General features: G+C 54.6%; 3 protein-coding genes across 3 annotated transcripts; all 3 read left to right on the top strand.

The window, feature by feature from the left end:
- Nucleotides 1–284: 284 nt before the first annotated feature.
- Nucleotides 285–4,776, top strand: Aqp2 (aquaporin 2). The gene is made up of 4 exons (XM_038343467.1): nt 285–644; nt 3,161–3,325; nt 3,829–3,909; nt 4,567–4,776. Exons 1-4 carry the CDS (start codon nt 285–287, stop codon nt 4,774–4,776), a joined length of 816 nt encoding a protein of 271 aa, XP_038199395.1.
- Nucleotides 4,777–11,886: 7,110 nt separating this feature from the next.
- Nucleotides 11,887–14,768, top strand: Aqp5 (aquaporin 5). The gene is made up of 4 exons (XM_038343370.1): nt 11,887–12,249; nt 13,265–13,429; nt 13,862–13,945; nt 14,583–14,768. Exons 1-4 carry the CDS (start codon nt 11,887–11,889, stop codon nt 14,766–14,768), a joined length of 798 nt encoding a protein of 265 aa, XP_038199298.1.
- A 6,817-nt stretch (nt 14,769–21,585) lies between these two features.
- On the top strand, nt 21,586–23,997 carry Aqp6 (aquaporin 6). Its single transcript, XM_038343492.1, has 4 exons — nt 21,586–21,978; nt 22,635–22,793; nt 23,026–23,106; nt 23,800–23,997. Exons 1-4 carry the CDS (start codon nt 21,586–21,588, stop codon nt 23,995–23,997), a joined length of 831 nt encoding a protein of 276 aa, XP_038199420.1.
- The last annotated feature ends 2,719 nt before the right edge of the window (nt 23,998–26,716 follow it).

A 26,716-nucleotide genomic window follows, 5' to 3' on the forward strand; every position in this document is an offset into this window, starting at 1 on the left:
CATTAATGAGAACATTAGTCAGCTGTGAAAGCCAAGATGGTAAGATAGGACATTGGGTGGGCAGGGGCAGGGCTGGGGGCAAGGCCACCATGGGAGAACATGGTATTGGCAGACACACCTCCTCTATCCCACGTGCCCAAATCCAGGATAGAAAGGCCCTATAAGTGCCCAAGGTTCAGCCTCCACAGAGGCCCAGAGAAAGAGAGAAGAGAAAGAGAAAGGGAGCAAGGAAAAGCCACTCCCGTGGCCCAGACCCCTGGCCAGGGCTCAGAAGGCTGGGCAGCATGTGGGAACTCCGATCCATAGCCTTCTCCCGGGCCGTGTTGGCTGAATTCCTGGCCACGCTCCTTTTCGTTTTCTTTGGCCTTGGCTCAGCCCTCCAGTGGGCCAGCTCCCCACCGTCTGTGCTTCAGATAGCTGTGGCCTTTGGCCTGGGCATTGGCACCTTGGTTCAAGCTCTGGGCCATGTCAGCGGGGCCCACATCAACCCTGCTGTGACTGTGGCCTGCCTAGTGGGCTGTCATGTCTCCTTCCTTCGCGCTGCCTTCTATGTGGCTGCCCAGCTGCTGGGGGCTGTGGTCGGGGCTGCGATACTCCATGAGATTACTCCAGTAGAAATCCGCGGGGACCTGGCTGTCAACGCTGTGAGTAGCCTGAAGCTCTGCCCCTTCTCGGAAGGGTGGACACTGAGAACCCTTGGGCTGGATGAGAGGTGTGGACAGTGGGGAAAGAGAGAGCTAGGCTAGGAACACAGCTACATCAGGAGAGCTGAGGAGAGAGCCAGAGTCACCAGGAGCAGAATCCTGTTGGCCACCTAGGGGCCTAGCACCCAGACCCAAGGGAGAGCATGCTCGGGTTTCTGTTGAACTCCAGAGGAGGCCTAGGGTGGAGTGCAGCCAGACACAGCACCCTAGAACAGACAAGCAGGCCCTTGGGGCCTCAGGAACTTCCAAGTGCGGTTGCAGAGATCTAGAGAGGAAGGGATGACATCTCTCCACAGCGCTGACTGTGTGAGGACTAGACAGTTCCTCACGAGCCAAACACTGACAGCTCTCTAAGGGAGGGTGGGCTTGGGTGGGTAGCGTGTGTGCTAAACCCTCAAACCCTGATTCAGCTACAAAACCCATAATCTCTCCCTCAACCAATTGTCCTAAATAGTACCATCTGAGCTTTGTCTCGCGAACAAAGAAACAGACTTGGGAAGGGAAGCGGTGGAGCGAATGAATGTTCTAGAGTTTGCTCATGCCAGAATTACCAGAACCCGACAGAAGCCTGCAGTTTGCCAAGCAATGGTGCCTTCGTGCCATGGTGGTGCACAACGCCTGGGACACTTTGAGAGGAGAAAATGGAGCCATGGTCCTTCTCCTCTCCAATCTGTGTGGGCCTAGGAATTTAGGGACCCTTCAGCACAACTGGGCCCCTACCCCAAACCAGGAAAGCAAGAACCTCTCACGCCTCCTTCTCCATTTCGCCACTTCTTTGCTCCCTCGGCCCTGCACACACTCACCTCATCTGAAGGAGTGACCTTCCTCCTGAGAGGGACAGAAAACACTCTTCTTCAGACTGGAAAATACAGTGAGACTGGACACCTACAGCCAAAAAGGCTAGGGAGGCCTAAGCGAGGGACGGAATGTATCTATTGCTATTAAAAATTAAATGGGTTTTACAACAGGCAGACATCCAGCTAGAGTCAAAGAAGAACTTCCTGAGAGCACACCTCAGGTTTTTCCTAGCAGGAAGACACTGGGGAAACTAAGGCCCTGGGGAACGGCCAGCCCTTGCCCTCCAACATCTCCCAGCCTACCCAGCAGTCACCATCAAAGGCTGTTCCTCTGCATTGACCCATCTTGTGTGGTGGCAGGAAGCCTGCCTGTCTGGAATAAGGCAAAATAATGCCCATTTGCCCTGAGGCTGGCGAGAGACCAGTGGCCACCCGAGCTGCTCATGTTCTCTGAGGATGATACCAAGCGTCAGCTTGGACCACAGGAAGTTGCCCTTGATGCCAATCTGCCCTTTGCCAGGCCACATCCTAGTTTATCCTTGGTACAGCATTGTAAGTTCAATTCTGAGGGCTCTTGATCCTGTAGTTTTAACCCAGCATTCAGTGGGCCCAAATCATGGAGGCAGTAAACAGTGTCATCTAGAAATAGTCTGGGCTGTGTGACATCAGACCTGCATCTCGAGTGTCCCCCTTGAACAGCCCTGCCAGCAAGAGTGGGGCTAGAGGCTCGCCCTTGTCATCCTTGATCCTCCAGGATTGGTCTTATCCCCATTGTACAGAATGGGACACTGAGACCAAAGCAAATAGTTGCCCAGCAAACAGAAGCCTCAAAAGCAGCAGTTCCAAGACCTCTTTCCTGTCTCTAGGAGGCTGTAGCAGAGCAGAGGTTGAGGCTAGACCCTAGAAAGACCTTGAAGCTGAGGCTAGAGCTCAAGACCTAGAGAAAGAGTGTGGGGCTTAGGAATTGTCACCGGCCCTCCCTGTGCAGTGCTCAACCCCAGAGGGCAGGGCGTGGGGTACAGGATGACAAACCCAGAGAGAAGTCAGGACTGGGTGTGGCCAGGTTATGAAACGGCATCTTAGCTCAACCCCAAGTTCTCTTCTTTCCCACAGCAGGAGCTGCACTGACCATAGGCACCCCACCTTCAGCATTCTAGAGCACCCCCCGCCCCCTCTCCACAGGATGTGCAGGGAGCAGCCCTGGGGACAGAATTCTGAATGCAATGGGGAGAGGTGAAGGCAGAGATGACCCACCAAACTATATGTTCTTTGACCATGAGACCATAGGAAGATTGATCCCCTCTGCATCCCATTGCTTCAGGGTGACCTAGAGAAACAGACTGTTTTGAAACCAGTCCCAAAGCTTCTTACTGCAATCAGACCCCCTCCCCCAAATCTGAATCCCGATATCTTTCCTCTCTCAGACCTCAGCCTCCTCATCTGTTAGCTTCTGGGATCCACCTCCCACCCTCAGGCTGTCCAGGGTCCCAGCCCTGCTTTGGGGCCAGGATCCAGAGGGGTAATGGTTACAATTAGGGTGGAGGGGGCAGTTTCTTGGCTCTCACCCTAGAGGCCTCTATGGAGCCAGAAGCAGGGGAACAGAAGAGGGGGCAGGCAGAGTGAGCAGCTGCCCTCCACTCACTCACCGCCCCCCTCCAGCTCCACAACAACGCGACCGCGGGCCAGGCGGTGACCGTGGAGCTCTTCCTGACCCTGCAGCTGGTGGTCTGCATCTTTGCCTCCACTGACGAGAGGCGCAGTGACAGCCTGGGCAGCCCTGCTCTCTCCATTGGTTTCTCTGTTACCCTCGGCCACCTCCTTGGGGTAAGTCACGGCCACAGGTGCAGGAACCAAAACATACACGCCCCCCAAAAGAACATCCATATGGAACATTGTAGAGATAGACACATACAACTCCCCAGAGGGACAGTAACACAGAATGCCCAAGGGAGACACATAACCTGAAACTGGGGCTCCCAGACACCCCAAAGGAATTAATTACTCTTTTTTTTTTTTTGAGACTGGGTTTCACTATGTAGACTCAGCTGGCCTGAAACTCACTCTGTAGACCAGGTTATCCTTGAACTCACTGAGATCCTCCTGCCTCTGCCTTCCCAGTGCTGGGATGAAAGGCGTCTGCCACTAGTGCCCCCTTTCATGGGTTCACCTGAAACGGAGTCCAAGCTTCCAAGCACTGGGGGGAGGGGGGAGTGAGGACGCCTGCCCTGTTCTCAGTCTCCTTTTTCTCTACCCCCCCCCGCACCCCCACTTCCCCCTCCCTCCATCCCCCTCACCTCTCCCCACCCCACCCCCACCTCCTGCTGCAGATATACTTCACAGGCTGCTCCATGAACCCAGCACGCTCCCTGGCTCCGGCAGTCGTCACTGGCAAGTTTGATGACCACTGGGTAATGGCCAAAGCCCTGACTTTCCCGTTCCTAGAAATCATCCCAGAGAGACACTAGGGGGCTATAACAGATTGTGGGGGGGGGATGGAGGGGTGGACTTCTCAATCCCTCTCCACTTGTCCTGAGGCCCTGGGAAACATTTGTTCCACCCTTCAGAGCCGTGCCAAGGATTCTGTCTTCCCCTGTCCCTTGCTATAAACGAAGATAACAGTCAGTATTTTATCGGTTTTCTTGGGGAAAATTAAGCGAGTTTATCTCCATAACATAGTGTCTGGCATTCAGAACCCAGTAAATGATACTCATGCTTAACATTTAGCTTGGTATGTGCTGGGCCCTTTGCTCGGAGCTTTGCAAACCTTGCCCGTTTAATTGCCCCATCTCTACGAAGTGAGCATTCTTGTAAGAAAAGAAACAGGTTCCGAGAAAGTGAGTTGTCTAAGTTCACACAAGTGGTAGAATCCGGACTCCCAGACAGGCAGCAGGCTTAAGAATTTGCCCACTCACCCCCTACACTAACAAGTCGCCCTTGGCAGCTCCTGCTGACGGAATCAGAGGTACCCGAGGGCCGGTTCCTACGCAGCCTGGACAGCAGACTGTACAGGGAGGTTCTGCGGGCTGGGTGAGCCGGTGCCAGAACCTCTCCTCTCACCCGCACAGGTCTTCTGGATCGGACCCCTGGTGGGCGCTGTCATCGGTTCCCTCCTCTACAACTACCTGCTGTTCCCCTCGGCAAAGAGCCTGCAGGAGCGCCTGGCGGTGCTCAAGGGCCTAGAGCCCGACACTGATTGGGAGGAGCGCGAGGTGCGGCGGCGGCAGTCTGTGGAGCTCCACTCCCCGCAGAGCCTGCCCCGTGGGAGCAAAGCCTGAGCGCCCCGCACCGCAGCGTACAGCAGCGTACCGCAACTCAGCCAGCGACCGCCCGCCCCTTCCCTCCCCCGGCGCACCGTCCGCCCCCGGTGCAGAGTGGCTGCTCCATCGCCTGCCCGCAAGCGCCGTGAGCCTCAAGAAGGGGCTCTCCCGGGAGCCTGGCAGCACCCCCACCCCGAAGTCTTGGCCCCAGCGACCATCTGGCTCACCTCTTGCAGGGAACCAGGAACTTGGGAAACCAAGACAGTGGGGAGGGAAAGCAGGCGGGCAGGAGAAGGAGAGCTCTGGAGAGCCCGCACCTGGTGCAAGGGGAAATGTGCGTAGAGACCCCCTTGGGGTCCTGTGGTTGGTATCTGGTTTTGTTCAGGTGTAAAAGTGCTCGTCCATCTCCGCGTGCTTCTCTCCTCACGTGCAGGGTCTGCATGTGCCTGAGTGTGCCCCTGAATGCCCATGGTGATACAGGGCTGGGATTTCTCATTCCCGCTTTGGCCGCCTACTCTGGCACCTGCAATAAATCCACTTTCTCCGCTATGGAAGAGTCCTTCTAGCAAGTCAGGTCCAGGAAGGAGTGGAGAGCTGGTTTCCAACCTCTTCCTCGACCCTCTGGGAAGACTTCACCAAATTAACAGTCCTCGGCCCAAAGACTTGCCAGGACTCATTGCTGGCAAGAGCCTGTCAACTAGAGAACAAATCCCCGAGACAAAACCTCTGGGGAAGGGAGGAGTGAATATCCAAAGACTCCTTTTTCTACCCCAGGGGAGGGCTCTTCAACGGGGAGAGAATGTTGCATGACTCTCTGCCCCAGGGAGCCCACACACCCCCAAAGATTAGTCTACCATTTGGGCAAAGAAAACAAAAGCCCTCCGTCGGGCCGCAGATTTTGTCCTGAGAGGGGAGATTTGCAATTAGATACTGCATGAAAGGAGACACTCGGTTTCGCAAGTGAGCCCTGGAGCCTGGCACACAGCACATGCCTATGGCTGGCAGGGCAAGGTGCTCAGGCATGCAACCACAAGCACCAAGCAACACCCCTCCGTCTCTTGTTGCCCCTCCCCCCCAGGAATCTCTGTTCCCTCTTTCCTTTCCTCCCTCCCTGCCCTGTGCTCCACGCTCTGCCAGCTCCCACAGCCTGATGCTTACTGTGTGGACCTTACAGTCTGCACTCTCCTGGATCAGAGAAAGGAAGTGACTGGACCAGGCAGAGGCGGGTCCAGAATCTGGAACCCAGACTTCTAAGCCAGAGCAGGGCAACGGTTCTCAGACGAGATTAAACTGGGATTAAGTAAGACTATGCATATAAAGATGCCGTGTGAACTGTGATCCCGTTATCACACGTTATTAGGCTCATTTTCATTATCGCCGCCTTCTCCAGGAGGGGAAGGCAGAAAAGCCAGACCTCTAACTTTCTCTACTTCGTGTAATTGGTAGTTAAAGCAAATGGGAGCCCTGGGGCCCCAAGGTCCAGACAGAAGGAGCCAGGTTTGGCGCTGGCCGCTTCCTGGTCCAGGCTCTGAGCGTTCCTTATTGCCTGTGTGCTGGCAGTGTTCCACCTTCTCCCTCAGCCACCCTTCCTCTCTCTGCAGCCGTTAACTAATCCCAGTCTCGGGCCTGGCGCCTCTTCTCCATGTTGTCACCCCACACCCTCAAGGCTTCTGACTGCATCTGTCCACAGTACCAGCCTCACTCCAGCACCCATCCATGTGACCAGATCAAAACACAATCTCTGTAGCTGTGCCCTTTGTGTCTCCCTGACCAAACTTCTCTTTGGAGGCAAGAGGCTCATTGGACATACACGCTGTGGGAAGGACCCTCCCATACCCCAACAGCTGGTGATAGTGACTTGACCTCATGGCTTCCGAAGAGTGGCATCAGTGACCTCTGGGGCCGCCTCTCGGTCATTGCCCTGAAAGCTCAGAGGATTTAGGCATCCCATGCCCACTCCACTTACCCCAGTGCACCCCTCTTGAAGGTCAAGAATGAATCTGGACCACTTCCTGAGTCACATCCGCCCCAAGACTGAAGCCTAAACGATAGAAAATCAGGGAATAAGAGTGACACGTGTCTCTGTGTCCCAGCACCAGAGCTGGCCACTTCCTTAACTCATCTATGGAGGCCTTCCATCAGTTCAGGAAGGGTCACAGTCCCCAGCCATGTAAGGCTTTACTGTTTCCACAAAATTCCCTCAACATTCCAACCTTGTGAGATAGGCAGAGGAAATGTTCCTTCTTCCCATTTGATTCTAGAACCGAGGCCTCTAAAGGTTGGCCCAAAGACATACCGGTAATACACATCAGAGCCAAGACTTGAACCCAGACTTTCATACACAAGATCCCACATCTTTCCACTGGGACAAACCCCAATCTCTTCTTGAGAGCCCCCGACCAAAACCAGAACACTCCGCCCGGTCCAAGTCTCCACCATGAGTGGACATATGGTCTTGAAGTGGGTGGTGAGTGGGTCAGAGGAAATGCCACGAGGACTCACAGGTGGTTCCTGCCCTCGAAGAGCACCCAGGCAAGAAGGTGGAGGTCAGACACACCCAGACGAGACAGACACAGCATGGCTCAGAGCAGACTTCCAGGTCCCCAAGCTGGGGACACACACAGCTCTGGACTGACAGGAGGAAGTGGCTGGCCACCTGTCCCGGTGGCATCCTTCCCCTTTTCCCATGTTGTGCAGAATGACTTCATCCCTCCAAAAGTTGCTTCTATGTTTGTGTCTGCAAGCTGTGGCCCTGGATGTACACCACGCCTCGCAGGCAGTGTGCCCCTCAGAGGCAAGGTGTCCTCTTACCATCTCTCCCTTTTGGCCTTGTCAACATGGTGTTCTGCATACAGGAAACAATAAATGCTCAGTTGTCGATAAATGCGTCCTCTCTCCCACAGCTTAAAAAAGATCGGTTCAGTCCACTTGCCCGAGACAGTCCCAGGTCCCTAACATTTCCATCCCAACCCTCTCCTTCCAGAGGTCCCTATATTAGGAGAGATGGGAGAAGAGCCTTTCTCTGAGAGATGTTAACCCCTCGGCCACAGGTAGGAAGACACTCTTCCCAGATAAATAGTTCCCAGGGAACTTCCTTTGGAACAGGAAGGTCAGAACCTTGAGTGCACAGGGCAAAGACAATTATTATTACTTTTATTTTATCGTATGTGTTATGAACATGTTGCCTGCATGTATGTCTGTGCACCATGTATGTGCTTGGTGCCCATGGAGGCCAGAATAGGTCATCCCTTGGACTGGGTTACAGACCATTGCGAGCCACCATTCTGGGAATCGAACCCAGGTTCTCCGGAAGAGCAGCCAATGCTCTTAACCATGGAACGATCTCTCCAGCCCCTATTCTAAAATATAGTACCTATGACAGCAGTGGCAGGGACGGAATCACAGCCCCATTGTCACCCACAAGTGCCTGAGTTCCCTTAATCTTTAGTTCAGATCGAATCCTTGGCTCTGACACAGAAAAGAACTCCAGGGGATGCCAGCACGAAGTAGGGTTGGAGTTCATTAAAAGACACTTTTATTAGAAGAAAAATGAGGACTAGCTGAGAGCGTGGGCATCGGCTTCTCAGTGAAGACTGCCAGTGACATGTCTGAGTGTTAGCCATATAGGACACGTTGGTGACTCTCAACGGGGTGCTGAGAAACTGTTTTTTTTTTTCAATAAATGTGATTTCACGGTGTCTCTGGAAGTGGCTCTGGAGTCTGAAAAAGTAAAGCTGGAAGCTGCGTAAGGAGGTTGGGATGAACTGTTCTACTGTAAGGGGCGTTTCTGACGGGATTCCTAGAAAATTACAGGTTTACAGCTAGGAAGAAGAAAGCCTTAAGCAAACGTTAATTGCGCTGGGAATATTGACTCTGCGCTAGTCTGAGTCCCCTCTCTATAACAGATTGTAGAGGAGCTCCCAAGGTGTCTTGGCTGGGATTACAGTGAGATAAGAAAATGCCAGGAGACACCACGTTTCACAAGTCTTTGTATTGTAAATGGCATCTTCCCTGAGAGGCTAGAAAACTGGGGGTTTGTGGTTGGGAAAGGAGAAAGCTTTAAGCAAATGTTGCCAACTGTGTTGAAATTTTTGGTCTTCCGCTGGTAAGATGCTCCATCCAGACTCTGGGGTAATAGGCTCCTTTTTCTTCCCATGTCTCCATAATTTTTCCAGAAACTCTCTACCGACATTTCTCCAGTAAGGGACCTGGTGACCCTGATGGTTAGAGAGATGAAAAGGCCTCAGATGCAATCCTTGGAAACAGACTTGTTGCCCTTGGGGAGATGGGGCCTTCTTTAGTTACACCAAGGCCATTCCTTGTGACCAAGTCTGTGGTCTCCATCCCAGGCCACTGTGCCAGCCTGAGCAAGTGACTTCTGAGTTCTGGTCTTCTCACAAGGTTGCTTGAAATTAAATAATTAGCACAGAAGAGACAATTCCAACCTATATTTTAATCCATAAAATGACAAGAACTAATTCTTTTGTTTGTTTTTGAGATAGGGTCTCACTATGTAGTCTCTGGCTAATCTAGAACTCACTCTGTAGACCACGCTGGCCTCGAACTCACAGAGATCTGCCTGCCTCTGCCTCTGCCTCCCAAAGACTGGAATGAAAGGTATGAGTTACCATGCCTGACCCAAACTAACTTTTTTTTCTTCCCCAGCACTGGGAATTAGACTTAGAGCCCCACATATGCTAGGCAATGGCTCTACCACAGAGCTGTATTCCCAGCAAAAGCAAGTTCTTAGCCTTCCCGGTCCTTTGTTAGCTGGGGAAGTGTAAGGCTCACATTCTCAGGCTGGAACGCCCTTTGATGTCCAGTCTACCAGGAGCTCTGACTTCTGCCCACTTGGGGAAAATGGAATGTGAGACCTACGGACTCAGTAAGACAATGCCTGAACAAAAAAAGTGAAGGAAAATAAACTAATTTTTTAAATGGAGAGCGGTGCCTAGGAAGGCAAACTAAGAGCTACAGAGAGGGGGTTGGGGTATGTCTGGCCTCCAGGTCTCTGAGGCAGTCATGGCCCTTCTCCAGTCTGAACCTCAAGCCCTAAAGAAAATCCTTATTGTAGCTGCCTTGCCCTGCTGGGGGCATAGCCTTGCAACTCCACAGAGAAAAGAACAGTCCACCTGACTGGAGCCGTTGGGGAGGAGTCGCTCAGCAGGAAATGCCAGGCAGAATGGGAAACAATAGCGGGGTTTCTTTGGACCCTGTTTTCTTTGGCCTCTTAGCTGCCACCTGGCCTGAAGTCCCTCCTCCAGGTTCTTGCTTTTCTGTCGGCGCCTCCTCTCACCCCCTGCTGGACGTGAGTATCTTTTCTCTCTCCCGGCTGCACCTTGGGACGTAACTGCCCTGGGAGGTTTTTAAATGGATCATAGCGTGACATGACTTTCCTAAGCCTTGCTCTATGGCTGGCACAATGCAAAGTGTTCAAGTATGAATGGTGAGGGCAGGGGGGCCCTGAGGTGGGTCCCTGCCCTGTCCCCAAGCCCTGGAAAGCCCTCTATCCTTCCACACATACAAAACCAGGCGAGGGCTGAGAGCAGCAGAGGAGGTCTGGAAGCCCAGAAGGGAGAGATAAGGGACAAGAGGGAGCAGGGAACTAGAATAATGTGTGACCTAGAGTGTGGAAGCACTTGATTGCGGTGGGAGTGGAGGCCAGAAAGACAAACTGTATGAGAGTCAGACATAGGAAAATGAGATAGAGGACAGGCAAAAACAAAGACCCACAGATTAAGAGACTAAATAACCGTGAAATAGAGAGTAGCCAGGAACAGTAATAGACAGGTTGACTGTAAAAGCAAGGAAGGAAAAAGCAGAAACCAAGAGTCAGAGAGACAGGCAGAAAGAGGATGACTTAGAAAACAAAAAGGGATAGAAAAAAAAGAAAACGGCAAAGGGACTGTGGGAGAGAGCAGAAATGAATGAACACACACACAGAGAGAGGGAGAGGGAGAGGGAGACGGGGGGGGGGGGGGGGGGAGAGAGAGAGAGAGAGAGAGAGAGAGAGAGAGAGAGAGAGAGAGAGAGAGAGAGAGAGAGAGAAACCAAGTCTGCCACGTTTGGAAGAAAGACCAGCAGGGATTAGAAGCTGACTTGGAAAGCGACCAAAACTAAATGAGGGTTTAAATGGACCTAAAGAGTCTGGCTGAGGAGGAAGAGAGAAGAAAGCGGAGGTCTAAAGTGAGGGACTTCTGGGTCAGAAACAAAAGAGTCCAAGACCCTTCACTCTGGCCCCAGTCTCAGGGCCTCTTCCCTAAGCCCAAATCGGTCACCACCCCAGGGCTCCCAAGGGCTGCCATGGAGAATGTCTCCTAGAGCCTGCTGCCTAGAGCCGACACTGCCACACGTGGCGTCGAGGATTGCCAAGCGCAGGGCAGGCTGGCACTGTGTTCCCTACCCAACGCCCCCGCTCCCGCCGGGCTGGACCGGGGAGAGGCCCACGATCGCCGGACCGCCCCCGCCACGGGCGGATAGGGAGCTAAGAGGCGCTGTCCTCAGAGAGTCGCATCACTCTGGCCCGGCCGTGGGTGAAGCCGGGTCAGGATGCCCTGGTCGGGCGAGGAAAAGGGGGAGCTGGACCAAAAGCCCAAGGAGCAGAAAAGGAAAAGACTGTCAGCCATCCCGGTCCGCAGGTGAAGGCCGACGACAGGGACGTCCAGAGCTCTGTGCGACGGGAGACAGCAGCCCAGGGAGCCCGGGCACGTACGTCGGTCAGGAGGGCGCGGGAGCAGCGCGGAGCGCACGATGCGCGCGACCCAGGCCACCGGGCCGGTCTACACCGCCGCGTGGGTCACGTGGCCCGGGCGGGTCCGCCGCTGCACGGGCGGGGGGTCGGGGGCGCGCGGGGCGGGGGGCGGCGAGCGCGCTCCCGCCAGGCTCGCTCCCTGTGCGCTGCGCTGGCCCCTGGGCACTGGAGCCGCCCCCGGCCCCCCCGCGCTCTGCCCGCCGCGGGGCGCGCGCCCTCTATATAGCGCACCCCTGCCCGGCCCGCGCCAGGCCGCCTGCCACGGAGTGGGCGCCGCACCGCGCGCAGAGCCCCGAATCCAGAGGCCCGCCGCTGCCAGTGCCGCCCCGACGGCCTCCCTGCGACGCTGCCGCTGCCACCGGGCACCCAAGGCCACCATGAAGAAGGAGGTGTGCTCAGTGGCCTTCTTCAAGGCCGTGTTTGCGGAGTTCCTGGCCACCCTCATCTTCGTCTTCTTTGGCCTGGGCTCGGCACTCAAGTGGCCCTCGGCGCTGCCCTCCATTCTGCAGATCTCCATCGCTTTTGGCCTGGCCATAGGTACCCTGGCTCAAGCTCTGGGGCCTGTGAGCGGTGGCCACATCAATCCGGCCATTACTCTGGCCCTCTTAGTAGGCAACCAGATCTCGCTGCTTCGTGCTATCTTCTACGTGGCAGCCCAGCTGGTGGGCGCCATTGCTGGGGCAGGCATCCTCTACTGGTTGGCGCCAATCAATGCCCGGGGCAACCTGGCCGTCAATGCGGTGAGTGCCTACCAGACGGTAGAGGTGTGGGCAGAGACCCTGGGGACATTTAAGACCAGATCCTCCATGCTCCTCCATTTTGAGAATGGGTACAACCAAAAGGCTGGTGCAAAACTTTACCAGGAAAAATAGGTTTACCAACCAACCTCCTGGCCAAGCTGTGCCTCCTGTCCCAGCTTCTCCTCACACTCTACTTCATCTGCCCCTCCTCTTACACTGCTCTGCCTGGCCTTGCTCCCCATGGCTGCCGAGACATCCCCTCGGCTTCTAGGCACACCTATGAGCATTTTCTTGTCTTCCCCTTGGCCGTTTCCTTTTAATGGAACCTTCAAAGAGCAATGGATCTTAATCGTGGTCGGGCACAACCCCGGTCTTCGTGGGCTTCCAATTTATTAGCCGTAACATGGAGGTGGGCATAGCATAGCAAGTGTCATGGGTATTACACTTAGAAGCTATGATGTGACACTCCCCAAATACCGGCTCCCCCTTTTGTAACCCCTGCTCCTGCCCCCTACTGTCTCCCCATTTTTGCAGCCCTAGATTCAGCCCCCTGTCCCATGTGAACTGGGTTCATTAATCAAACACAGAGGAGGATTTTCGCGGCCATTGTCAAGCCGTGAGTCAGCCACACTGGAGAGACGGGTTTGAGGTTGGCAACAGCAGCGGGTCAGGCACGGATAGGAGGCCAGGGGCAGTTTGCAGGAGGCAAACTGGGCAGCTGCCCACAGGAGGGAGGGTAAATGCCAGCTTGTGGGGGCTGGGGATTGGGCAGAGCCATTGACACGATGGTGCCCAGGAAAGCTCGCTGACACCCTACCCTCTGGCTACAGGCCTGAGCTTCAAGCCTGTGCACATTGAAGTATAGTTTCTGTAATGAAAGGCTTGTCTGGCTCATGCAGAGGGCTTGGCTTCCAAGAACTCGGGTTCTAGGTGTCCTTGAAGGCCAGCACCGTACTCGCTAGCCCTGTCACAGAACCTGAAGGCAGCAGGGACTTAATCCAGCTTCTCCTTGTAGCTCAGCAACAGCACAACACCTGGCAAGGCCACAGTGGTGGAGCTGATCTTGACCTTCCAGCTGGCTCTCTGCATCTTCTCCTCCACTGACTCCCGCCGTACCAGCCCAGTGGGCTCCCCAGCTTTATCCATCGGCCTGTCTGTCACACTGGGCCACCTTGTGGGGGTGAGTAGTGCTGACATAGGCTGGGGTGTCATGGAGAGAAGCCACTCAGGATGAATATGGAGCCCTAGAACAGCGCCTCCTCCAGAAAGATGAGACCCGGCAGAGGTCAAGGCCTGGTCTCGGGGCTTCTAGGCTGTAGCCCTACTGTGCCCTAGGTTTGCACACTCCCTCCCCAAAAGCCTCTCTGGACTGAGAAACAGTGCGACTAAGTGGAAGGGAGGGTGAGGTCAGAGACGTAAGCCCGAAAGAGGCTGAGAAGGGAAGAGGACATGGTCTGGAGACAATGGTTTGATGAACAGAGTCAGCAACCTAGGAACTGGAAAACCCGACTTTGAGATGTGGGTGGTCCCTACACTGTGACCCCGAGAAAGTCAGAATTCTGTGGTAGGGGAAGGGATGGTGCCCTCCTCACTGTGACCTCCATCCACCCAGATCTACTTCACCGGCTGTTCCATGAACCCAGCCCGTTCCTTCGGTCCCGCGGTGGTCATGGATCGGTTCAGCCCCTCTCACTGGGTGAGTGTGGGCCTCCCCTGGCTCCCTGACACACAGGTGCTGGAAACACCGTGAACTGAACTGAAAGTCCAGGAGTGATCGGACTTTCTGGATGTTATGGGCCCAGAAACTGGGGGCAGGAAGGAGAAGGGAACACAGAAGGGGCTGAAATGAAGCCCGAGGGGTGGGGTGGACCAACACTTCTCTAGAAGTGGAGTGGGCATCTGTGTTGATCCTCTGAGGATTTTGTCTGTCCAAGTGGAGATGTTGGGGACATGTTTTTCTGGGACTGTCCCTCTGGACAGTGTGTTGTGTCCATACGTCAGCCAGGCTTAGAGTGCCAAAAAGGGTGGCAGAGCCTTGCTGGGGCTTAGCAGGGTAACGCTGGCTCAGCTCTGCACCTTGGAGGACATCATGTTGGGGGCTCTGTTCGCCTACTCAGAAGGTTCCCTTGCCTCTCTTTAGACTGGGATTAGGAAGTCTGTCCGTCATGGGCTCTGCCTGCCTCCTTGGAGGGTCTGCGTGTCTGTGGTCCTGAGTTTGTCATTAAGGACTGGAAGCCTGGAAGTCCATTTCCTTTCCGGGTCTGTGTGTCTGTGTTCTCATGAGGAAGGTCATGAGTTCGGGGCTCAGCCTCTGCTTTAACCCTGTCTTGCAGGTCTTCTGGGTGGGGCCGATTGTGGGGGCCGTCCTGGCTGCCATCCTCTACTTCTACCTGCTTTTCCCCTCCTCCCTGAGCCTCAGCGATCGTGTGGCCGTCGTCAAAGGCACGTACGAGCCGGACGAGGACTGGGAAGAGCATCGGGAAGAGCGGAAAAAGACCATAGAGCTGACGGCACACTGACCAGCACGGGCAGGGGCCAGTCCCTCATCCCTGAACTGCTGGCAAAGAAGAAAACTCGACCTCCGAGCATCCTTCCCAGCCGCCCTCTTGGTGGGGAAGAGGCACTGGACCCACGCTTAAGATAGAGATGGAAGCAGAAGCCCACAGTGGGACACGCGGGTGGGGCCAGGGGCTGGAGTCTGACAGGGACAGGGTCTCTTCAGGATTAGGCAGAGTGAATGCCACGGGTCAGACCTCAGAGACTGTGACTGCAGTACCGAGCTCACAGACTGCCCAGGACCACACCAGAAAGGGGTGGTAGTAGCCTGCCATGTCGCCCAGCCCAAGCTCTCAAGCGCCAAAGCCAGCCCCCATGTGGGCACCCCCAGAACCCCTCAGCAGAGGGACAGATGGTTCATTGAATGCCATCCTATTTATTTTTGGTCAAGGATGGAGGGGGTGCTGGTTTTTGGGTTGGTCACTTCCCAGTAAAACATCAATCTTCATGTTCTGCGTCATCTCCCTCCAGAAACCTCTTGGGACGATGGCCAGTCATGTCTCCCTCTGTGACACCTGCACACATGTTCTTCCGAGGGCACAGAGAACATCCGACAAGTCCTCCAAAAGGAAAAGCTGAGGCTAGGGGAGGCGGGAAGGACCAGAGAGCTGGAGAGTGGCAAGACCAAATGTAGAAACAGAAAAATACAGAAACAGCACAAGAGACCAGAAGAGGGTCCACACCAAGTCACACGCCCGTTCCACCTATCCTTTCGGCTATGTTAAGTCCCTGCCACTTGAGGAGGGCCTGGTGTGCCAGGTAGGGTGGGGAGGGAACCAACACAGGCCCTTGAGATTCCAAAAGGGTGAGAGGCTCTCGGTCCTGAGAGCACCAGCCTGGAGCTTCCTTCTCTGGGACTCCAGTGTTTCTGAAAGGTGGTGCTCAGAGGTTACCATCTCCCTCACAGGCACACAGCATCTCCCCACCCAGCTCCTTGGGGCTTCTGTCTTCTGCCTTTGGCAGGGTGGGGAGGGGGTCCTGTCACTCCTTCACCCCTCCTGTCTTTGCCTGTTTGTCCAGTTGCTGTTGACACTCAGGAAACTCCTGAGCTTCCATTGTTAACCTGTAAAATGTATCCAGACGCTTCCTCACAGGGTCATGAGGAGCCAGATGAGGTAAGGGCGAGGAGTACCAACGGCCTCTCTGTGAGGAGTGGGTAAAGACCCATGAGCAGTCAGCACCCAACCCAACACCATGGTTAAAGAGTCCAGGATGGAAACTGGCCACCCACATCCAAATCTTTTTTGATTTTGTTTTGTTTTTCAAGTTTGTTTTGAGTTCCAGGGCTGTTCTGGAACTGTCTCTGTAGACCAGGCTGCCTCGCCCACCAAGTGCTGAGATTAAAGGCATACACCACCACCGCACAGCCCCACATTCAAATCTTGCTACCTCTGGGATGACGAGCCCAAAAATTGGGATCTATTTACCTGCCATGAGGAGAAGTGAGATCCTTCCTGACTGGGAATTAGACCCTAGAAAGGTCCCTCTGAGAGGGGGAGTATGGACCTCCAGATCCTGCTTGAGTCTGCTGCTCCTCAGCAGAACCTCTCCCTTACTCCTCAGCTTTGCCTCAGCAGGGTCGGAGGCAGCAGGAATGGGAAGGAGAAGCTGCAGACCCAGGCTGGGAAGCCAACCCACCCAGCCCACCCCCGAAACAGCCTAGGGTCTGAAAGGCAATGAAAACCGCTGCATCCAAACCTGCCTGCCCCACAGGATTCCACGGAACACCAGTCAACTGGGGGGAGGGGAGAGTACACAGAACCTACCCCTACACACACACACACACACACACATACACACACACACACACACACACACACACACTCAATGCATCTGGCCTTCTCTTTCCCACTTACTGCAAGTGAGGGTGCTGACTGCAAGTGCCAGGTCTAGTCAGCAGGGGGCAGACTCGCCCACCAAATCCATACACATCTCTTCTTCCCTGGGATTGGACTGGACTCTGGATCCAGGCAGAGATGAGGCTGCTCAAGAGCACAAAGCGGGTGTCCCAGGCTTAGGTTTCTGAGGTAACCAGGGAGTAGCCCCTCGCCAGCCCACTACCTCGCTACCCAGGAGGAGGTGCAGAGGGCAACAGAACACCAGTTCAGCTTTCAAACAACTCTGATTTGCACTCTCCTGTCTAACAGGCCCCAAGGGACCTGTGACAGGGTGAGACAGACCCTCAGTGTGGGTGGGGCATCGAGGCAGAGGAGTTACTGCTCTGCCTGATGTAGTTAGAGCAGTGGGCAGGCATGTTTGCCAGAAGGGGGCGCTGTGCACCTGTGTGTGATCGTCCATGAACTGACAAAGAGCCGTGCAAACACATACACTAATCCTGTCCATCTCTGGGGCTCCTAGCTGTGGCACTGACCTGCAGCTGTGCTTGGGGAGGCTATATCATCCCTGTGTGTTCCTCTTAGCATGGGCATGCGAGCCACAGTCATGGCGCCCCATCCCCACCCTGGCCCCTGGCCACTCACTCTCAAAGAGCCAGGCTCCGTGTATTCTGCAGCACACCGCTGTGAAGTCCCACCCAAGCACACACATGCTCTGTCAGCTCTCTGACAGACTTCTCTGCTTGAAGGTGGCATGGACGGAGAGCCCATATTCTCCAGCTGAAGGCTCTTCCTCTGCATCTATTCCTCTCTCCGGAAGCTGCCAGTTTCCATCAGCGGTGGATGGACAAGGTGCTGTGATAGGTGGAAGAGGATTTGAGCTAAAACTGGATGGTGCTGGGCAGGAGGTGGCTGTTTAGGTGGTGGGCAGGAGGAAGAATTTGGGGGAGGATCCAATCGCAGCTCCCCTCAGCCCAGCCCCCTCCTCCGTCAAGAGTGACCTGGCAGCCTGTCAGTCTGGTCAGAGCCAGCGAGCTTGAGCCCCTTCCTTGGGCCCCTCCCCCCACTGCCCTGAGCGGGCTTCAGTGGGAGCTTACATCCAGGAGGAGCGGCAGGCAGTCAGGTGTGGGGCTGGAACAAAAAGCTTCTGAGCATGAGTGAGCTCAGATTGGCACTAGAGCCTGGGACTGTTTGGGCCCAGGAAGGTGCTGGCTGGAGCAGGAAAACCAGGAACTGGGCAATGCCCGCAGGGGGTGAAAGACCTTGTCCCAGGCTGAGTGGGAGCCAAGGAGGTCTGTCCTGTATGATCTTGGGAAAGAAGCTGTCAGGGCACTTAGTGTCTTTTACCTTCCGCCAGCAGAGCAGGGCTGCAGATGGTACTTGGTCCCGACCTGCCACAGCAGTGTAAACCCTTCTCTGTGTGTCTACTCTCCAGTGCCGAGCCCCAGAGGTGAGGGAATGGGAGCAGATAGTGTCTCTGACTGGAGGCATTTTCCTGAGGTGTCTTCAGAAACCTCTCCCAACCCGTGGGGTCATAAGAACAATACCCACTTAAAAGCAAGGTTGGGCCGTCACAGAAGCCAAGCAGCTGGTCAGGGTGCAGTCCACGTGGCAATATTCAACACACTTCTGTTTGTGTTACCAAAACGCTCCACACAGCCACCACTGCTGTTGGCGCACACCCAGAACCAGGCTAGGTCAGACATGGCAGCTGGTAAATGGCCGTCCTTCTACCAGGCACAGCCCAGGAGAGGGCTGAGAAGCAGGCCTTGGGGGTACGCTGAGGGCACCCCACAGTCTCCCCCATTTGCTCAGTCCTACATCTCTCTGTTGCTCATTTAGATTCTGCTAGGGACGAACACCAGGGAAGGCTTCTCAGGGAAACCGCACTTGAGAACTGTCTGGAAGGAGAGACAGAAGAAATGCCTCTCCAACGTGGAGGGCTCAGAAGGGACACTGTAAATGTTTGGCCCAGCTGTAGTAAAGAGGTCAGGCGGGGGTGGGAACTGGGGCAGGAGGAAGCAACCTCTCCTTGCATGTTGGTCATTGAGGTAAAGGGGAGCTATTGAAGGGCTGATGGGTGATGTGACCACTGTGGCATTTTGGAAGGATCTCTGGCATAAGAGAAAGGCCACCTCTTGTTTAGAGCCATGGGCAGCTGGGTAGGATGTGGGCCATGGTTGAGCCCTCAGCTGGTAGGAAGCAGACGAGAAGGCTGGAGGCCTAGCTTTCTAGGTAGGATGGGAGTTGACCCACAATTATGGGATGTCAGATGAAGCAAGGAGTTTGTGCAGTGGGGGGAGGTTTGAAGAATGGGAGAGATGGGCTGGAGATGGCTCAGTGAGGAGAGACACCTGACCGAACCTGATGACGTGACTTCAATCCCTAGGACCCACATGGGAGAAATGGCTCCAGAAAGTTGTCCTCTGAACACAATATGTGCATATACTCATATACACACAATAAAATAAAAATGTAAAGAAAATAATTTTTAAGAATGGGAGAGAGCACCAATCCCAGCACTCGGGAGGCAGAGGCAGCAGATCTCTGTGAGTTCGAGGCCAGCCTGCTCTACAGAGCAAGTTCCAGGACAGCCAAGGTTATGCAGAGAAATCTTGTCTTGAAAAAGCAAACATAAAAGGGAGAGAGAATCTTCTGGGGCCAGTGAGACAGTGAAAGGATCAGCTGAGCAGAGCTTCCGCTTCCAATGAGGCCAGGGGCGCATGGGTGCCTGGCCCCAGCAGGTTCAGCCTGGGGTCAAAGGTATCCAGCCTAAATGAGACTGAAGCTGACTCCCAGCTGGCATCCCCTATCCCTCCTGATTATCAGGCATCGTGTCAACAAGAAGCTGGGAGGGGCAGAAGAGTCACAGAGGAGGAAGAGACCTGCCATTACGGCTGTGCCCGCACAGCGTCCAGTGCTGCCAGCTGGGCCTGGCAGCTCAGATCAGACAGAGAGGGGATGAGAACGAGAAAGGAGTAGGACGGGCACTAGCAGCGGGGTACTGGCAAGAGCATGCTGCGCCCAGTGAGAAACCAAGGTTCTTCTGAGGAGAGGAAGGGAAAGCCAGGACAGCTGGAAGAACAGAGGGGGCAGGGGAGGGGCTTGCCTGGGACTGAGATGGGGGAAGGCCTCTGGTCCTTTGAAGATGTCAGAGAATTCAGTCCTGTGAGGAGCAGGAGGACAGCCATAGGCACAGCCGAACAGAATGAAGCCAATGTGACAGTCACCTGCTCATTACTGAGTATCTAGTATAGGCAGTCTCCGTGCAAGGCACTGTGTACAGCAATGAACTCAATGTGATTTCTTGCCAGGGAGACACATCAACTCTGCAGCAACGGTGTCCTGACTGTGTGTGAAACTGCCGAGGTACAGTGACAACACACAGAGATGTCCTTACCCGGGACAGAAGCAGGTGACACTGGAAGCTGGCCTCAGGGATGGGCTAGGAGTTACCCAGGCAAAGAGAGCGTTGAGGGCTCTCCGAGAAGAGGGAGGGTCTCAGCGACGGACAGGATGCTGGCCAAAGAGGGTGGCAGAGGCCTAGCAGAGACTTCGGCAGAGCGCAGCCGGCTGATCACCGCCTTTGTGAAGCTCTGGTCTGACTGGAGTGTGGAGAGTTGACTAGGGCAAAGTGAGGACACCAACTGGCTAATGGCTGAAGGGCTGCGGGAGGAGGGTACAGCCCGGATGCAAGCAGGATTCGAAACCAGCAGGGCTCGATAGCTTTATGAGGAGAAGGGTCAAGGATACTTCTTAGGTACCACCAAGCTGAACTGGAGAAAAGAAAAGAAGGAGGAGGAATGGATGCATTTGGAGACAGACTGGGGAGCCTGAGGATAGCCAGGGCCATCTGTGCGTGGCAGGCGCAGCCAGGGGCCAGGGCAGAGCGAGAGTATTGTTTGGTCAGCTCCACAGAGGGAAGACCTTTGTTTAAGAAAATGCTTTGTTCTCAGTTCAAGGCCAGCCTGGTCTACAAGAGCTAGTTCCAGGACAGGCTCTAGAAACTACAGGGGAACCCTGTCTCGAAAACTCCCCCCCAAAAAAAGAAAATGCTTTGTGATGTTGCTGGGGACCAAGGGGATACTGTCTAGGCATTGGTGACACTTTAGGACCAGCATAGTCGCAAAAGTAGATAACCATCTGACCTAATAAATCACAGGGTCGAGGACTCAGAGAGGCAGACAGGCAGAAGTAAGACTATGAAGCGGGTAAGAGAAGACAGAGAGGCAGGAAGTGAGGGAAGGACCAGAGGAAACTCCCCGGTGGACAGTAGAACTGGTCAGGGCCCCATGTGGCAATTGGCACAGTTTGAGGACTATGTGGTGAACCCGAACTCCATTGCTCCTGCCACACACCTAGGACCACATGTCCTCAGTAAGATTGACTCTGTTCGCATCTGCAACATGGGAGTGCGGCTTTAGGTGAGAATGGTGGAAAGACCTTAATTTCACACCTAGGTTTATGGGGCACAGGATACACCCCACCTCTTCAGAGGAAGAGACTAGATGGTCAGGATGTGAGAAACCCTGAAGCAGGCCGTGGACTTGGGGTTCTCAGTGATCCTGCTGTCTCTGCGGGGACACTGGGGACCTGACGTCCATTCTGAATCTCCAGGTCTCAGGCTAGACTTCTTTTAGCAGCCATTGTTTGGCTGTCCTGGAAGGTTCCAGCTCAGTGCCCAGTATCACCCCATTACTGGCCTGCTCCCCCCATCAGGTGAGCCCTAGGTGGAGCTAGGCACATGAGCACAACCCTCTGCACCTCCCACCCCAAGACACGCATAATGCCCTCAGCAGGTCCCCGTCAGCCTGAGCAGCTTGCTCCTGAGGACAGCAGTGTGCAGGCCACCACAGAAAGGGAGACCAGGGGACAAGAGACCTGAGGAGACAGGGGAATCAGGGAGGAGCAGGAGCAGCAGGCCTGAAGCACAAGGTGACAAGACATGGAGCCAAGGCTGTGTTGTAGGGCTTTCTTACTGGCTGGCAGACTCTGGACAGCCATCAGCAAGGCTCTGTTTGCTGAGTTCCTGGCCACGGGGCTGTATGTGTTCTTTGGCGTGGGCTCTGTCCTGCCCTGGCCTGTGGCCCTTCCCTCTGTGCTGCAGATTGCCATCACCTTCAACCTGGCTACGGCCACAGCTGTGCAGATCTCCTGGAAGACCAGCGGGGCCCACGCCAACCCTGCTGTGACGCTGGCCTACCTCGTAGGGTCCCATATCTCCTTGCCTCGGGCTATGGCCTACATTGCCGCCCAGCTGGCAGGGGCCACCGTTGGAGCCGCTCTTCTTTATGGGGTAACTCCAGGTGGTGTCCGAGAGACCCTTGGAGTCAACGTGGTAGGTGCAAAGAGGCCTGGGAATGATGCAGGTAACAGGGCATGGGAGAGAGAGACAGGTGGTAAGGGTGGGAGTCCAGACAGGAGCAAAGCGGGGTGGAGGGGTCAGATAAGGTAGCTATGCACTCCTTAGCTGCTCCGAGCAGGTCTCTGGGTTCTAGAGGAATTTGGACTTGGGCATTCATCTAGGCAGGGCAGAGAATGGAACAGGGAGGAGAGGGAGTCAGAAGGACCAGGCATCTAAAGGCTGGCGCAGAGGTAGGGCTGGGACCGAGGGAGAGAGGGGACCCTGCCCACACTGTTTAACTCACAGTGCTCTGTTTATGTCCTCCCCTCTGCCATCTTCCAGGTCCCTGGAGCCTGCTTCCCTCCCCCAATCGCCTTTGTTCCACCTGCTTCCACTACTGCCCACAGGGCTCCTCCATTCTGTCCTCAACTTTCTTGTTCCTTACTTCCGTGTCCCCCTGAACCACAGGCCTCCCTCAAAGGCAGAGTGGGAGAGGCGCCTTCCGCGGGAATCAGGCATCCGGATGTAATAGGAGTCGGCCGCTCAGACCTTGTGTTCTGGGGCAGAGAGAAGACTAGACCTATGGAGTCTCACTGTCCCGCGGGCAGAGCCCTCGTCCACCCTGGCATACTCCTTTCTTCTCTGCCCAGGTCCACAACAGCACATCAACCGGCCAGGCCGTGGCCGTGGAGCTGATCCTGACGCTGCAGCTGGTGCTCTGTGTCTTCGCTTCCATGGACAGTCGGCAGACCCTGGGCTCCCCAGCTGCCATGATTGGGATCTCTGTGGCCCTGGGCCACCTCATTGGGGTAAGGGACAAAAAAAAAAAGAACACCCTGCATGTGCACATACCAAAGTCCTCCCTGGAGAAACTACAGGAGGGCCAGGAAGTGCCTTTCCCTGAGCTCCTCATGTCTTGTGGCCTGAGGTAGTGAGTGCCCTGTACTGTAGGGCTAGCCGAGGTGGGGGGGTGGGAAATGTCCTTCCCTAGGCTGCCTCAGACCTCCTCGTACTTTCTTTGATCCTGAATGTCTTCCCTAGATCTACTTCACTGGCTGTTCCATGAACCCAGCTCGCTCCTTTGGTCCTGCTGTCATTGTCGGGAAGTTCGCGGTCCACTGGGTGAGCCCTCCACTGTTAGGCGTGGGGTGTAGAGGACTAGAGCTAGTAGGTTTTACCATTAGGAAATCCACACGGAGAAAAATCAGCCGCTCTCGTCACCTGGTCACTTAGACCATCCAGGAGTACAGCTTTCCCTGCATTCAAAAAGCCGAGGTGAGCATCCCGGCTCTTTCACCTCCAATATCCTGCAGTATCCAGGGACTGGCAAGAAGTGGGCCAGGGCAGGAGCTGCAGCCTTGGCCCAGGCTTTATGTTCTGGCTGCTTCCTTCTTCACTTTCTCCAGCTGGACCAATTTTCAAACTTGAATAAAGAAAAAGACAAACAGAAATAGACCACACAGAAGCAGAGATAGAAACAGCAATAGTCAGGGCTAAAACAGGAGAGGTGAGAGGGAAGAGGAGCAGTGGGAGAGGACTGGAGCCCCAGCTTTAGCTTTGGCTGCACCCTCCAGGGAAGGAAGGAAGCCCTGGGCGCATAGTTCTCAGGTCACTGCTCTGTGGGTGCTTGAGAGTCCCTGGGACTGGGCTTGGGAGCAAGTCAGTGCTAAGGGCAGCAGGCAGCAGGCAGCAGGCAGCAGGCAGCAGGCAGCAGGCAGCAGGCAGCAGGCAGCAGGCAGCAGGCAGCAGGCAGCAGGCAGGGCTCCAAAGTCACCCTGCGCTACTGATGGCTCACACCTACTTCTGTTTCCTCAGATCTTTTGGGTGGGACCCCTCACAGGGGCTGTCCTGGCTTCGCTGATCTACAACTTCATCCTCTTCCCTGACACCAAGACTGTGGCCCAGCGACTGGCCATCCTCGTGGGCACCACCAAGGTGGAGAAAGTTGTAGATGCGGAGACCCAGAAGAAAGAATCCCAAACGAGCTCAGAGGACACAGAAGTGAGCGTGTGACACTGCTCAGCCCCTGGCCCCTCGGCTTCCAGGGCGGCATGCAGGTGGGCGGCTTGCCTTCATGACCTGGTTTGAGGTGTCCCTGGTGTTGGGGGAATCAGGAGACTGGTCACTTATTCTAAGTAGGTACCAATCCTATCCCTGACAAAACGGTTGCTTCTTTTCCTTCCCTGCCTTTCTCCCCTGAGATCCACCGCCCAGGCTGACCTTATATTCAGTCTTCCCCTTTGGCCTATGAAATAGTTGGGACTTGGGCACACCACCATGACTGGCTTCTGCATTAATAGACAGAAAAATCTGGAAGTAAATCCATCCAGTTAATTTAATTCTCCAAGATCTTCCTTGCATTTCCTTTTTCTTTCTTTCAGTGTTTAAAATTTTACATACAAAGTAATGTTTTTCATTGTGTCCTTTTCATCAGTACTTTGTTTTTGTTGACCCTCTTCCTGGATGTCCCCCCCAGGCCTCTTAGACACTTCCTCCTGGTCCCCTCCTCCCACTAGGTCCTCCACGTCCCCCCTAATCCCCAGTCCCTCCACACCTGTAAGGCCTTCTCCCTCCTGTGACCCTGGTTCTGGTTCCATTAGGACAAGCGTGAAGGGAGGCAGCAGGACCCCGTGGCATCCTGGGCCTCTGGATCCCTACCTTGGGGAAAGGGGAATTGGGACCCAGATAGCCTTTCTGCTTGGATTCTGATGAGGGAGCTTTAGGAAGCCCCAAATTTTTCCGCTGAGGAAAGGAGGGGAACACTACTCTTTGAGAAGCCTGAGCTTCTCACAGGGTTTCTTTGCTCTCAGAGTGGTTTGGGGATCCATCAGAGTGGGATTTCCTGAGGAAAGAAATCGCTTTCTTAAAAGGACTTCATTCTTACTTTCCAAATGCTCGGGAAGGTTCGCACCCGGTTCTGTGGGACCAGCTGAGACAGAGGAACCTTCTCCTAGGTTAGCAAGGAACAGCATTAAGGAGCTCTTCCCCTGGGGCCCCTCAGTGTAGACACAGGAAAACCTCTACTCCTGTCCTAAAGTCTACATCCTGGGCTGGAAGCCTCTCCAGTCTGGTTCTCAGCATCATAGGACCCAAAGAAGCTCTTAAATAAGTCCTCTTAAATGAGACCACAGAATGACCCAGAAAATCGAGATTAGAGGTTTAGCGCCTCTGAAAGACCCTGGGAGTTGAATCGATTTTGGTAGATGTTAAAGGCTGCTGTGCATCTTCTCTGCTTCTAATAGGAGCTCGGCCGTGTGGTGGTGGGGATCCTGTCTGAATTTCAGCTTATCCACTGTAAAATGGGCACACTCCTCCTGCAGAGAGTGCTGTGGCAACAGCGAGTTAGAAGATGCTTTGGGGAGTTAAATGCTGGTAGAACAACTCCAATAAATGATGATTATTGTTGCAGTTACTGTAATTATTGGGTTTGAATACAATTGCTGTTGGTAATGGGAAGGAAGAGGGAAGGGGGGGATGATGGAGAGGGAGGGAGAGAAAGCAAGTTCTGCTCTCCTCCACTGGGTTGCTTCCCAGGAGGCCCTGCCCCCCTTCTCTCTGAGGTCTTCTGACCTGGGAGCTTTGTGGGGGTGGGGCTAGGAAGAGACCCTGGCATGAGGAGATAAGCCAATTCAAGTCCGTTCTCATCTCTATGGCACCCATCACCATGGTACCCTGAGATGCAGCAGCCAAATCCATTAAAAAAAAAAAAAGGGAAGAAAAAAAAAAAGAAAAGAAAGCGAGATAATTGATAAGCACTTGTCTTCAGCTGGGCTGCAGGAGGGAGGGGCTGCCAAAACATTGCAAGGGCAGGGCAATGGGTGGACCTGCTGCGGTGGTGGCCCGTGACCACCATGCGTCCATGGTCTTCTGCATGCTGCGGTAGCATTGGTACTGAGAACTATCCACCTCTCCAGTCTGAGCCTTCCTCAGCCATCTTCATAATCTCGAAGCCCCAGGGCTTCTTGTGCCCTTTTATAAGTAAGGACAGACGTGTGTGTGTGTGTGTGTGTGTGTGTGTGTTCATCTGTGTACAAGCGTGTGAACAGAGGACATGACTGACTTGCCAAAGGTCATTGCAAAGATCCCTAAGGTCTCTCCAGCTCTCAGTTTAGAATTTTCTAAAATGGAGCTCTCTGGGGTCTCAGAGGAGCTGCAGCCACTGGAGGGAAAGAGGCAGGGGCTCAGGGAGGGCTGTGGCAGGGAACTCCTGCAGTAGGGAGGGCTGTGGCAGGGAACTCCTGCAGGAGGCTTTTAAGCCTCTTGACAAATCATCTCTGTGCCCCAGAGCCAAGCACACACTGGGTGCTCAATAAAAGTTTGATGAATGAATGATGGAGGCCAGGCGGCTGGGGAAGGAGAGGAGGCAGTAATTGATCAAGAAGAGGAAAATTCAGAACTTGGAGCTCCAAATGGACCAAATGACAGCAGCTGAGAAGCCTGTGCTTCCACGCAGGGGCTGGGAAGAGGGTGGAAGTCAGAGTTAGTGTCTCCACTCTACCACTCTGGAGCAGCGTTGGCAATCCCAGAATTTAGGTGTGGGAGGCACAGAGGTCCTTGAGCTCACAGATATGCACTAGGGGAACCATGAGTGTTAAACACACAGGCTTGTTCCTTCAAAGGGAGGGATGTGTAACCTGTTATCTGCCCAGAAGGCTGGGAGTGAAAGTGGTTAATAACCTGGTGACCGTTGCACTGTCTGTGTAGCCTGCGAGACCACCAGACCCGCTCCCTG

This window comes from Arvicola amphibius, chromosome 9 (assembly GCF_903992535.2).
Source record: "Arvicola amphibius chromosome 9, mArvAmp1.2, whole genome shotgun sequence".
Classification (NCBI taxonomy): domain Eukaryota; kingdom Metazoa; phylum Chordata; class Mammalia; order Rodentia; family Cricetidae; genus Arvicola; species Arvicola amphibius.